Source organism: Hemiscyllium ocellatum, chromosome 1 (genome assembly GCF_020745735.1).
Source record: "Hemiscyllium ocellatum isolate sHemOce1 chromosome 1, sHemOce1.pat.X.cur, whole genome shotgun sequence".
Taxonomy (NCBI): domain Eukaryota; kingdom Metazoa; phylum Chordata; class Chondrichthyes; order Orectolobiformes; family Hemiscylliidae; genus Hemiscyllium; species Hemiscyllium ocellatum.
Window position 1 is genome coordinate 130,132,167 of NC_083401.1, and position 13,731 is coordinate 130,145,897.

General features: G+C 40.2%; 1 protein-coding gene across 1 annotated transcript in view; it reads right to left on the reverse strand.

Annotated features, from left to right (window-relative positions):
• Positions 1–13,731, reverse strand: part of sdad1 (SDA1 domain containing 1) — a 61,639-nt gene that overhangs the window by 25,313 nt on the left and 22,595 nt on the right. The window contains exons 7-10 of the mRNA XM_060831972.1: positions 11,298–11,372; positions 10,259–10,360; positions 9,350–9,419; positions 8,283–8,386 (exon numbers count right to left, since the gene is read on the reverse strand). Coding sequence (XP_060687955.1) covers positions 8,283–8,386; positions 9,350–9,419; positions 10,259–10,360; positions 11,298–11,372 — 351 coding nt within the window. The remainder of the gene's footprint in view (positions 1–8,282; positions 8,387–9,349; positions 9,420–10,258; positions 10,361–11,297; positions 11,373–13,731) is intronic.

A 13,731-nucleotide genomic window follows, 5' to 3' on the forward strand; every position in this document is an offset into this window, starting at 1 on the left:
TTCACAATATGTAACTTGTTTAAAAAAATTTGCAATTTACATGTGAAAGAACTGAAACCAACATGGTCACTCTAAAAGATGACAGAACTAACAAAGAATTTGGGTCTTTTCAATATATAATTTCAGTTACATCACATTGTAAACCTTTGCTATAAATCTGTGTCTTACAATCTTAAACTCCACAATCACCTGATGAAGGAGCGTCGCTCCGAAAGCTTGTGCTTCCAATTAAACCTGTTGGACTATAACCTGGTGTGGTGTGATTTTTAACTTTGTACACCCCAGTCCAACACCGGCATCTCCAAATCATGCCTACCCAGAGGGTTGTAATGCCACAGAATTACAATGCCCAATGAAGTAGTTGATGCTACTTCAGTAAACGTTTTTAAAGTTCAGACAGATTTTGTTTGAACAATAAAGGAATCAATGTATATGGTGAGAGCACGGGTAAGTGGATCTGAGTCCACAAAAAGATAGTCATGATCTTATTGAATGGCAGAGCAGGCTCGAAGGGCCAGACGGCCTACTCCTGCTCCTAGTTCTTATGTACTTAAGTCAAGGGCCAAGAATAAGGGAGCAAGTAACTCACCTCCTGGCTCCCCAAAGCCTGTCCATCATCTAGAAGGCACAAGTTAAGAGTGTGATGGAATACACCCCACTTGCCATCATGACTGCAGCTCCAACAACACTGAAGTAGCTCAACATCATCCAGGACATAGAAGCCATTTGATTGACACCACATCCACTTCTTCCACCACTGGCATGCAGCAACAGCAGGGTGTGATATCTACCGGATACACTATAGAATTTCACCAAAGATCCTCAGAAAGTACCTTCCAAACTCACGACGACTTCCATATAGAAGTACAAGGGCAGCAGATACACACCATTTGCAAGTTTCCCTCTAAGCCACTCACTATCCTGACTTGGAAATATATCACCATTCATCACTGTCTCTGGGTCAAAGGCTGTAACTGTTCAAAAACCAACCCCAACAGGGACTGTAACAAAATAAGTCATCATAGCCAGTCTTGTGATTTCCGGGAAGTCTTGTATTAAAAAAATCCAATGTCCACAGTGACCTTTTAATGACCGCTTTTAGAAAAAGCCACTCCAGGAATATCCAAAAAAGGAAAATTAAATATCTTTCGCATATTTCTTCCAAACTTAAATCCTCTAAGCAATGTTAAGTATCTTTGTAACTGTATTGCTCAGTACTTGTGTGATCACTGGTTGATATGTCTAAGGTTCAACCATGATGCTTCTCACAATTGATGATCTGCCAAGATTCACAACTAAGCAAAATAGTGGACTACCTATCCTTTTGGTGTATAGCAATTAATTTGTATTTTAAAAAAAGTCCCACATGTTAAATAATATGTTCTTGAGTTTACTGCCTTCAGGAAGGACAATAGAAACTAAGAGGCAACTAATCTAATTCCAGAGCAATCAGTAAGGTACTACATAACTTTTTTAAACCTGTCAATGGTAAAGCACAGAAATTAGAAAAAAAAAGAACTGTCTTATGACTTCATGACTCAGATTTCAGAAAACTTTCAGTTCCTCTACCTTAAATCTTATATAGCATCATATATCAATACTGCAAAATAACTTCAAAGAGCTGACTTTGCATATGATATCAGAATGTTACTTTGATGATATAATGGGAACAGCAATGTATAGCACCACAAGTTTTGGTGTAAAATCAATTTGGTATGTTAAGAGATTGATCGACCATAAGTGCAACTCATTTTTTAACAATCTGCTACATCACCCTGCAAAATCTAACATATTATTTGAAGTTTTATGCAAAATAGGTATGGAGGGGCCTACAGGACGCATCCAACTAAAGTTTAACTTTCTTTATGCCTCACAAATTGGCACTATGCACTCCTTAAGACCATAAGATGTAGGAGTAGAGGAAGGTCATTGAGTCTTCTCCATTATTCAGTGAGATCATGGTTGATCTGATAATCCTCAAGAATCTAGATTAGAGTGGTGCTGGAAAAGCACAGCAGGTCAGACAGTATCTGAGGAGCAGGAAAATCGACGTTTCGGGCAAAAGCCCTTCATCAGGATTGATAATCCTCAACTCTATTTTCCAGCCTTTGCTCCATAACCTTTGATTCCCCTATTGATTAAAAATCTGTTTATCTCAGCTTTTAATATATTTAATGACCTAATAACCTTGACAGCTCTCAGTGATAAACTATTCCACAGATTCAACATCCTCTGAGAGACAAAATTCCCCCTGATCACCGTCTTAAACTATGAATAATGGGTCAATTATTTAAGACACAGATGAAGAGGAATTTAGGACATCTATAGAGACTGACTCGTGGCTTGTATAGTTTAGGAATATATTTTAGCATGGAATGCAGTGAATTGGGAAAAGAGTTCAACAGCAAAGACGGTTGAGGAGAAAATAGCAGATGTTTAAGAAAATAGTTCATGACTCACAGTAAAGGTATATACCAAGAAGAATTCTAGGAAGTAGATAAGACAGCCATGGTTAATCAAAGAAGTTAAGGATGGTAACAAATCGAAAGAATAAAACATACAATGCGGCAACGCTTAATGGTAAGCCATAGGATTGGGAAAATTGAAAATCAACAAAAGACAACCGGAAACAAACTAAAGAGGAAGAACATTTTGTGGGTAAACTTGCAAGTAACTTGCGAGGCAGCAACTTCTTTTTAAAATATATAAAAAGCAAGAGAAAAGCCAAAGTTAGTATAGGCCTCTTCAAAAACGGGCCTAGGAAAATAATAACAGGAACCAAGAACTGGCAGAGAAATTCTGTCATACTCTGCATCAGTCTTCACAATAAAAGACACTAATAGCACAAGGGCCAAAAGGAGAAGAGAAAATAAATACCAAACCTAACACTGGAGAAAGAGTGTTCAGGAAATTAACAGGGTTAAAGGCCGACAGGTTTTCTGGACTTGGAGATGTACCTGAAGACATTAAAATAAGAAGATACAAAGATAGTGGCTACAATGGCAGCAAGCTTCTAAGAATCATTACATTCTGGAAAACTCCGAGAGGACTGGAAAACTGACAATGCAATACCTTTACTAGAAAAAGGAAGAAGACAAAAAGAAAATAAGTACCTATAGGTCAGTTATTGGGAAACTATTGGAGTGTACTATAAAGGTCACAAAAGTACAGTAATTTGAAAATAAGTAATATTATCAAGCAGAACTAACATGCCTCACAAAGGGGAAATCATGCTTGGCAAATTTACTAGAATTCTTTGAGGAGGTAAACAGCAAGGTGAATAAAAGTAAAGCAGTGGATGTGATGTATTTGGATTTTAGAAGATGCCTGATAAGGTACATGTTCGCCTACTAATTAAGAATTGGAAGGAGTATACTAGTATGGATAGAGGATTGGCTAAGTAATAGGAGGCAGAGAGCCGAGAGGGGCAGGAGTTTGGGGGGTGGTGGTGGGAGATCTGTAATTCGGAGTATGAAGTGGGACATAGCGAGGAGCAGGATAACATCAGGTACATGGTCACACAAGATGGCTGCGGAGGCATATGTTGGCCACTTGATATACAAGATGGCTGCAGACCACAACATGTACAGCACAGCAAACACAGACACTGCTTGGGGCCACCAGAATGCCAGCACAATGCACTCACAACCTAGATGATTAGTTTAAGGCGGGTGTGGGAGTGAATATGCATGAGTAGCGTATATTGCCCACTGAAGTGTTTGGGTCCAGCCAACACCTTTGATAGAATTGCTATCTGTTTGATACAGACTCAATACAAAGTGCTAATAGCCAGGACTGCAGTAATCATCCTTCTCAGAAAGAGCGATTAGCACTCTTTACTGCAGTAATGGATTTCCACACAGACACTGAAATTGACAACGCCTGCGCTGAAACTGACAATGCCCGAACTGAAATTAACAAAGGCTGCGCTGGAGCGGACAATGACTGCATCAAAACTATTAATAATTCTGCAAGGTTTATAACAAACAAATGATGTTAGAGAGACAATAACCTTATCACTGATCTATTACATCACTAAATGTATAAAAGTATATTAACATATGCTCTGGGTTGAGAGAAGACTCGCAGCTGACCACTGTGCTGTTGGTGTCTTTCTCTCCTCGGAGCTCCAGTATTTCCTTGTGCAATAAATTCTGTTGTTGAACCCTGACTCTGACTCAGAGGCTGGTGATTTTCTCCACAACAGAGTACCACAGGGATCGGTGCTGCAGTCACATTTATTTACAACATATTACCCTTTTTACTTGAGTAAAAGTTGACCTCATGTAAAGGTTGAACTCCGACTTTCGGCCCAAAAATCTGGAATTTTCCATTTAATCATGTAAACGTTGACCCTAGTTCTTCTCAGATAACAGATCAACATGTATAGAGTCATAGAGATGTACAGCACAGAAACAGACCCTTCGGTCCAACCCGTCCATATATCCCATCCCAATCTAGTCCCACCTGCCAACACCCGGCCCATGTCCCTTGAAACCCTTCCAATTCATATACCCATCCAAATGCCTTTTAAATGTTGCAATTGTACTAGTCTCCACCACTTCCTCTGGCAGCTCATTCCATACACGTACCACCCTCTGTGTGAAAAAGTTGCCCCTTAGGTCTCTTTTATATCTTTCCCTTCTCAGACTAAACCTATACCCTCTAGTTCTGGACTCCCTGACTCCAGGGAAGAGACTTTGTCTATTTACCTTATCCACACCCCTCTTGATTTTATAAACCTCTATAAGTTCACCCCTCAGCCTCCTATACACCAGAGAAAACAACACCAGCCTATTCAACCTCCTCTTATAGCTCAAACTCTCCAACCCTGGCAACATCCTTGTAGATCTTTTCTGAACCCTTTCAAGTTTCACAAAATCATTCCAATGGGAAGGAGACCAGAATTGCACGCAATATTCCAACAGGGCTCTAACCAATGTCCTGTATAGCTGCAACATGACCTCCCAACTCCTACTCAATACTCTGGCCAATAAAGGAAAGCATACCAAACGCCTTCTTCACTATCCTGTCTACCTGCGACTCCACTTCCAAGGAGCTATGAGCCTGCATTCCAAGGTCTTTTTGTTCAGCAACACGCCCTAGGACCTTACCATTAAGTGCATAAGTCCTGCTAAGATAGGCTTTCCTAAAATGCAGCACCTCACATTTATCTAATTTAAACTCCTTCTGCAACTCCTCAGCCCATTGGCCCATTTGATCAAGATCCCGTTGTAATTGTAGGTAATTTACTTCGCTGTCCATTGTACCTTCAGTTTTGGTGTCATCTGCAAACTTACTAACTATACCTCCTATGTTCACATGCAAGTCGTTTATATAAATAACGAGAAGTAGTGAACACAGCACCGATCCTTGTGGCACTCCACTGGTCACAGGCCTCCTGTCTGAAAAACAACCCTCCACCACCACCCTCGGTCTTCCACCTTTGAGCCAGTTCTGTATCCAAATGGCTAGTTCGCCCTGTATTCCATGAGATCTAACCTTGCTAATCAGTCTCCCATGAGGAACCTTGTCGAATGCCTTACTGAAGTCCATTTAGATCACGTCCACTGCTCTGCCCTCATGAATCCTCTTTGATTGAGTGTTTTAAAGAAGTAACAAGTTTGTGAGACATGATTTCCCACGCACAAAGCCATGTTGACTATCCGTAATCAGTCCTTGCCTTTCCAAATACACGTACATCCTGTCCCTCAGGATTCCCTCCAACAGCTTGTCCACCACCGATGTCAGGCTCACTGATCTATAGTTCCCTGGCTTGTCCTTACCACCGTTCTTAAACAGTGGCACCACATTAGCCAACCGCCAGTGTTCCGGCCCCTCACTTGTGACTATCGATGATACAAATATCTCAGTAAGGGACCCAGCAATCACTCCCTAGCTTTCCATAAAGTTCCAGGGTACATCTAATTAAAGCCTGGGGATTTATCCACTTCTATGTGTTTCAAGACATCCAGCACTTCCTCCTCACCCCGCCACATCTCATGATAGACTTTTAATAAAATTGTCCTATTGGAAGAGAGAAAAATGAGTGGAGAATTCTCGGAGACTGACCTGGTGATATTCAAGGAACAGCAATTTCAAATTATAATGTGAAAATGGAAAATGCTGGAGAAACTCAAAACAGGTCTGGTAACATCAGTGGAGAATGAAACAAAGTTAATGTTTTGACTCCAGTCAGTCCACTGGTCGTTCATCTCCACTCCGGGTTTTCCAGTCTTCAGAATTACCACAATTCATTGTGTTTTTTTCTTTATTTATTTAGAGATCAATTGGGCTTCTGTTAATGAAACGGCATGAATTTTGATGGGCATTAATTTCAGCCACTCAAAAGTAGTCTCCATGTAATGGCCGACCCCATATAATTAACCTTAAAAAAAAAGTGACCATTATTTGAGTATATACGGTAATGACATGGATGAGAGAGGATGAATATTTCATAGTCAAGCTTGCAGATGACACCAGAATAGGTGGAAGGCAAGTGGTGGTGGTGGTGGTAGTGGGGGAAGAGGATGAGAGAAGGGGCGTAACTCAAGAGGATGCTGAGGACTGTACACTGGATTAAAGATTATTGGGCAAATACTTGGCAGATGGGAGTAGAATACCGAAAAATATGTGGTTATGCTGCCGGGGCAGCACGCTGCCTCACAGCGCTAGGGACCCGGGTTCAATTCCCACCTCAGGCAACTGACTGTGTGGAGTTTGCACATTCTCCCCGTGTCTGTGTAGGCTTCCTCTGTGTGCTCCGGTTTCCTCCCACAATCCAAAGATGTGCAGGTTAGTTGAATTGGCCATGCTAAATTACCTATAGGGTTAGGTGCATTATTCAGAGGGAAATGGGTGAGAGTGGGTCACTCTTGGGAGGGTCGTTGTGGACTTGTTGGGCCGAATGGTCTGTTTCCACACTGTAGATCCTCTAATCTCTTATGTTCTTTGAAGAAAAGAATACAGGAACTAAATATTATTTAAATGGTAAAAAACAGCTTCAGCACAGACAGAGTTGGGAGTCTTCATTGAAAATTCACAAAAAGCTAGCGTACACATTCAGGAGCTAATAGGGAAGACAAATACAACAGGAACAGAGTATAAAAATTGGGAATCTTTGGTAAAACTATACAAGGCACCAGTCGAACCCCATTCAGTTTTAGCAAAATATACTGCTGATGTTCACTTGGTTGATCCAGGTTATAGAATTGAAAATGTGTTGCTGGAAAAGCGCAGCAGGTCAGGCAGCATCCAAAGAGCAGGATAATCGACATTTCGGGCTTAAGCCCTTCTTCAGGAATGAGGAAAGTGTGTTCAGCAGGCTAAGATAAAAGGTAGGGAGGAGGGACTTGGGGAGGGGCGGTTGGAGATGCGATAGGTGGAAGGAGATCAAGGTGAGGGTGATAGGCCGGAGTGGGGTGTGGGCGAAGAGGTCAGGAAGAAGATTGCAGGTTAGGAAGGTGGTACTGAATTCGAGGGATTTGACTGAGACAAGGTGGGGGGAGGGGAAATGAGGAAACTGGAGAAATCTGAGTTCGTCCCTTGTGGTTGGAGGGTTCCTAGACAGAAGATGAGGCGCTCTTCCTCCAACTGTCGTGTTGCTATGGTCTGGCGATGGAGGAGTCCAAGGACCTGCATGTCCTTGGTGGAGTGGGAGGGGGAGTTGAAGTGTTGAGCCATGGGGTGGTTGGGTTGCTTGGTCCGGGTGTCCCAGAGGTGTTCTCTGAAACGTTCCGCCTGTCTCCCCAAAATAGAGGAGACCACATCGGGTGCAGCGGATACAGTAAATGATGTGTGTGGAGGTGCAGGTGAATTTGTGGCGGATATGGAAGGATCCCTTGGGGCCTTGAAGGGAAGCGAGGGGGGAGGTGTGGGCGCAAGTTTTGCATTTCTTGCAGGTGCAGGGGAAGGTGCCAGGAGTGGAGGTTGGGTTGGTGGGGGGTGTGGCGGGGCTCAAGGGCGGAGGAGCGGGAAGTGGAGAGCATCATTGATCACGTCTGGGAGTAAATTGCAGTCTTTGAAGAAGGAGGCCATCTGGGTTGTATGGTATTGGAACTGGTCCTCTTGTAAGGAGAAGTTGAATAGGTGGGGCCTGCACTCAATGACGTTTAGAAGAATGAAAGGACAGATTATTCAGGAGCTTAAAAGGGTTGGATCGTGCATATTTCATTAGATTACACCATTGAACCTCAGTGAGCTTCATAATGCATATATAATTTGAACTGCACTGCCAGAGATTAAAGTAAAAGTTTGTTTAAAATAGATTTTTAAAAAATCACCTCATGGATCCCAATTAATCTTGATACTAGATCCATCAACATCATCTTAACTTCGAATCTTTCCTTAGAATCTTCTAACTGTTTGAAAAGTTTTTCTGCAAAACCTGTGGCAAAGTAAGTCATTACATCATCAGCGATACAGGTTAAAGTCAATTTTGACCAACAAAGAACAGCTATAGAATGGTTTCTATATCATAGATCCAAATAACTGGACAAAGTTTCCACATTCATTAATTTCACACAAGAGAATGCTATTCAATCAGAATATTAATATAAAGAATATTAATTCTATTCTAGAAGCTTAAGTAAGATTACTGCCAACAGCTTGAATGGTCTCAGCTTATTCAAAGGACAGTCGATAATTAACTACATTAGCTTCTGACAAGTTCCGAATTTAGAAGTATAAACGTTATGAGGTAAATATTTGAGTCATCTATGATCTGACAATGACGATCGAAATTAGTGGCGTATGTATTTCAGGAAAATTATTGCCTATGGGATGGAGAGGGGAAAAACTTGTTAAGTCTAAGAGCTTACCCCTGTACAAAAATCTATTAAGCCTCTGCATGTCTATAAACAGTTAAAATCCCAGGAAACAAATTAAATTACAGAAGCTTGATGAATATGAAGTAATGTCTCTTTTACGAACTGAATAAACCCAGAAAATCTCAGAGCTCCGTTAAGGCAACAGTAAGGATAATATATTTCCCATACAAGCTCCTGGATTTAGGAAGATCAAACCAGCTATTGTTATTACGCATAGTTGTTACCTGATGACTCTGACCACAATGTCATCAGCGTGGGCACGATCGAGAACAATGAATAATGTTCCACATAGTCAAACAGGCCTCTTGATATTCATTAATTACAATTATGAGGCAAATATAATAATGATTACCGAGATGATACACTAAACAATAATCACTGGCCATTTCAACGGCATCATAATTACAGTGACAACTATTTCAGAAGTGACAAAAGGACAAATGGAAAGACTGAATCTGAACGGAAGTGGTTAAGCTTGTCAGAAACGTTCACATTAAATCAAAGTAAACCTTATCTCTCACCTTGTGGATCATGAATCAGATGAATAGCTGAAAAATTAAATACTTCTGCCTTATTCTTCCTTTTATGTTTCTGTAATAAAATAATTTTAAAATGCATTTAAATCATTATGGCTAGAAACAGAAACATTGTCAGTAGCAAGCCTAAAATCAAGACAGTTAGCCTTAAAAAGGAGCCCCCCAAAAAAAGACTGCATTTTTGAAGCTTATTACTCTTTATACAATTTTCCTTTCCTTCTTTGAATTTACAAGATTTTCACACTTATTCAGATATAGGACTGTAGAATTAGTAAACCTAAAATGCCCACATGATAGCCTATGTCTGTGTTAAGCAATCAATTTCCTTAGCTAATTCTTCATTACTATCAAACTCAAGACAGTATTACAGCACTGAGGTATTTTTTAGAAGAGGAGCCATCCTTTGTTTTCCATATTTCTGACATATTTGAATATGGCTACCAATTTAATATCATCTTGCACTGAATTATGAATAGTTTAATGAAAGAAAGCGATCCAGAAATAGATTGAGACTAACTAACCTCATTTCATGCAAATCACCTTTAATGCCAGAAAACACAAAGCAAGGGGACTAAATACAATTTCCACAAGTGAAGGCCTGTCACTAGATCACAGCACATCTTATCTTAATGTGTTTATTCTTAATTCAATTCATTCCTTTCTTAAGTAAAAACTTAGAATTGTCATACATTGGAGGGAATAACTTATTAGAGAGACTGCTGATTCCTCTTCAGACACCCCAGTGTTACTGGTGTGGGCATCTCTCACTTGTTCTCTAAATTACCCTCTTCCTCCTACTCCATGTAACACACTAATTTTAACCAACTGAATTAATAACCTCCACACTGATTATCGTTCAACAGCTAAAGTTCACTGATGAAATGAATTGCTTACTTTTAGGACTTTCATAGCCTTTTCCAGTTTCTTTTTGTTTTTTGTAGTTTTCTTTGCTGTGGAATATTTTATGGCTATATCTCGTGTTGTTGGACCTTCATCCTACAAAGAAATTGACGACAGGAAAGCAGTTACTTCTTACTTTTAAACAGATTTACATTAAAAAATCTAATATATAACAGGTAGTTGTCCAGTCAACTCAGAGTATATTCAGGTTAATTATCCATTTGTGCAATAGTGCTAATCCCATGTATTTGTTCTATTCTCTTTTCGAGTTATTCCCTTTTTCCTCAACCATTTATTTATAAATGCTGACATAGCCTCTGCTAGTATCTCCAGCTCTGATAATGTCTCACTCTTCTTGTGTAGAAATGTTTTCCTGCTCTCTGACCCAAGTCTCTTCCATCTAATATCTTTATATGCCCTTAACTTGGTTTCTCTCACCAGAGATGCTGCAAAACCTACTACGTCCAGCATTTTCTGTTTAATATTTTAGGCTTTCCAGCCTCCAGTGTTTCGCTTTTGCATCCATTCTTTCAGTCTATTTGTTCCAAGGCAAAGAACTCCAGTTTGTCAAGTCTTTCCTCATGTTTTTAATTCGTCATGCCAGGCAGCATTTTAATGAATCTGTTCTGTATTCAGTATTAACTCAATATTACCCTGACAGTATAGAGTCACGATCGACATACATCACCAATACTTCATACCACGGTCTTATGAGAATTAATCATAACTTCACAACTTGCATTTTCAAAACCTTTTGGCATAAAATCCAATACAGTTCTTTTAAAAATATTCTGCTTCCAGTGTATTTTGAATCTGAACCTCCAAATTCTTCTGTTCTTTCAGAATTATTAGCTCTGTCTTTATTTTAGTATTGTTTGCACATTAGAGCACCAGTCTTTGTCATTCTATATTCAAATTGCTTGCATACATATTGATCAGAAGCAGCTCCAGTCTAGAACCCTACCACTTCCTACCATTCTGAAAAAAGGTGCTCAACTTACCTCTATTTCAAAAGCAATCTTTTCAAACTTACCTCTGATTCTGAATCGCTCTCATTCTTCTCGTCTTCGTCTTTACCCAGAAAGAATTTCAGAGCTCCAACTAAAATCTAAATGTTTAGAAATAGAAGTCTTTTGTATAACAAAGTGAAGACAGCAACAGGAAATACAAAACTGTGAAGTTCACAATTTATATCCATTGTCTTTTATGAAATGGGTCACTGTTCAAAGATGGGAACATGTACACGTGAGATGATCAAGTATTTGAGTGTGAAATCTAAGTAAAGGAGGAGGACAAGCTGAAAGGATGTTACTGGAAAACGAATCAAACGCACAATTTGGAAATAAAACATAATAGAAAGAAGGTTACTTAAGATTCAGAAAAATAAAAAGAATCAAGAAACATTAAACAACTGTAGGTATTAACGTCGTTAAAATTGTGGAGAAAAGGAAAAGCATTAGCCAACTAGCAAGAATCTAATATAACTGAAACAAATAAACAAAGTTGACAGGAATTAGGATTCCAGCATACTACAAAAAATGACTTTATTACCAGTAATGAAATTGAACATTGTTGAAAATGTATTGCTGCACGTAAAACCTTTTTAAAAGATTGATTTTAACTCCCAAAAAAATGTAGTCTGTGTTTGCATACAGGCTACTTGGACTTACACAGAAGTAGAATTACAGTCATGAATACTCTCAATGATCACTGCTCAACTAACGTTAGACCACAACACACAAGGAAAACATCAACTTCAAAAGTTCCTTTTAGCTATTCATAAGATGTGGACATAACTGACTGGTCCAGCATTTATTGCCTGTTCCGAGTTGCCGAGCTGCCTTCTTGAACCACCGGAGTCTTGAACCACATTTGGTGTAGGAACACAAACAATGCTGTTAGGGAGGGAGTTCAAGGAGTTTGACTCAGAGTAACAGCAGGAAAGGTTATATATTTCTACGTCAGGATGCCATATAGCTCGGAGGGGAACTTGAAGATAGCTGCATTCCCATGTAGCTGCTCCTTTTGATCTTCTGGGTGGTGTTTTTTGTGATTTTGAAAGATGCTGTCTAAGGAGTCTTTGTGAATTTCTGCAGTGCATCTTATAGACGGAACGCAATTTTGGTACTGAGCATCAGTGTTTGAGGGAGAGAATGCTTGTGGACGTGATGCCAATCAAGCAAACTGCTTTATCCTAAAGCTTCTTGAGTGTTGTTGGAGCTCCTGGCAATTAGGAAGCATTCCATCACACTTCTGACCTGCTCTTTGTAGATGGTAGTCAGGCTTTGGTGAGTCAGGAGGTAAGTTACTCGCTACAGGATTTCTAGCCTTGGTCTGCTCTTGTAGTTACTGTGTTTGTGTGGCTATTCCAGTTCACTTTCTGTTCAATGGCAACCCACTAGGACGTTGATAGTGGGGAATCAATTATGGTTACGCCATTGAATTTCACGGCTGATGGTTAGATTCTCTCTTGTTGGAGAAGTTCATTGCCTAGCACATGTGCGCATGATTGCCATTTGCCACATGTCAGTCCAAACTTGGAAATTGTCCAGGTATTGGTTCATTTGGACAAGGACTACTAGTGACTGAGGAGACGTGAATTACGCTGAAGATTGTGCAATCATCCTCACTTCCGAGCTTATGGAGGGAAGGCTGTTGATGAAGGAACTGAAGATGGTTGGTCCAACAGCACCATGCTGTGCAATATAAGGACAGCTTCAGAGAAAATCTGGGTGCATTTGTAATACTGTTTGTGCACCAGAAAGTGGAGGTGTGCTACCCCACCTCAACAACCCACCTCCCCATCCCATGACTACAAATCTCCCGGCCCATGCTGGCTTTGGCCTCCAGCCTGTGTTAGGACCTGAACATTTACCTTGCCTTTGCCAGTTCCTTACTTAGATGGTGACACTGCAGTTCACCTCAGGGCTCAAAATCTGTTGTCAGTGAATTCACCAAAATAGGAAGTTAGCCCAAGAAAAAGTTAGGATTAACCATTCCCAGTACAAATAAATTATCTTTATAACTCTGGTGTTTGACTTGCACCACATCCGAGAGATTGCCAGATTTCCATGGGCAGCCCTCTGCAAGGTTATTGGTGAGCATAACCAATTTGCTATTTGCAAAATCTAGGCCAACGTTTTAAAAAGCTGTCTTAGCTCTTCATGTCATTGTTGACAATGACTATTAATAGATTCTCTCATACATAAATTTCATTTACACATCTCATTGCCACAGAATAGCTGCCAACATTGTCAAAGACCTATCCCACCTCAGCAATGCTCTCCTCCAACCTCTTCCGTCAGGCCAAAGATACAGAAGTTTGTAGACATACACCAGCAGGTTCAAGAACAGCTTCCTCTCTGCTGTTGTTAGTAGACTGATGAATCTATCTTCAAATAATGGTGATCTTGCCTTGTGCACTTCCTGTGCATGGTAACCAGTATACCTTACTCTGTCCAAGTCTC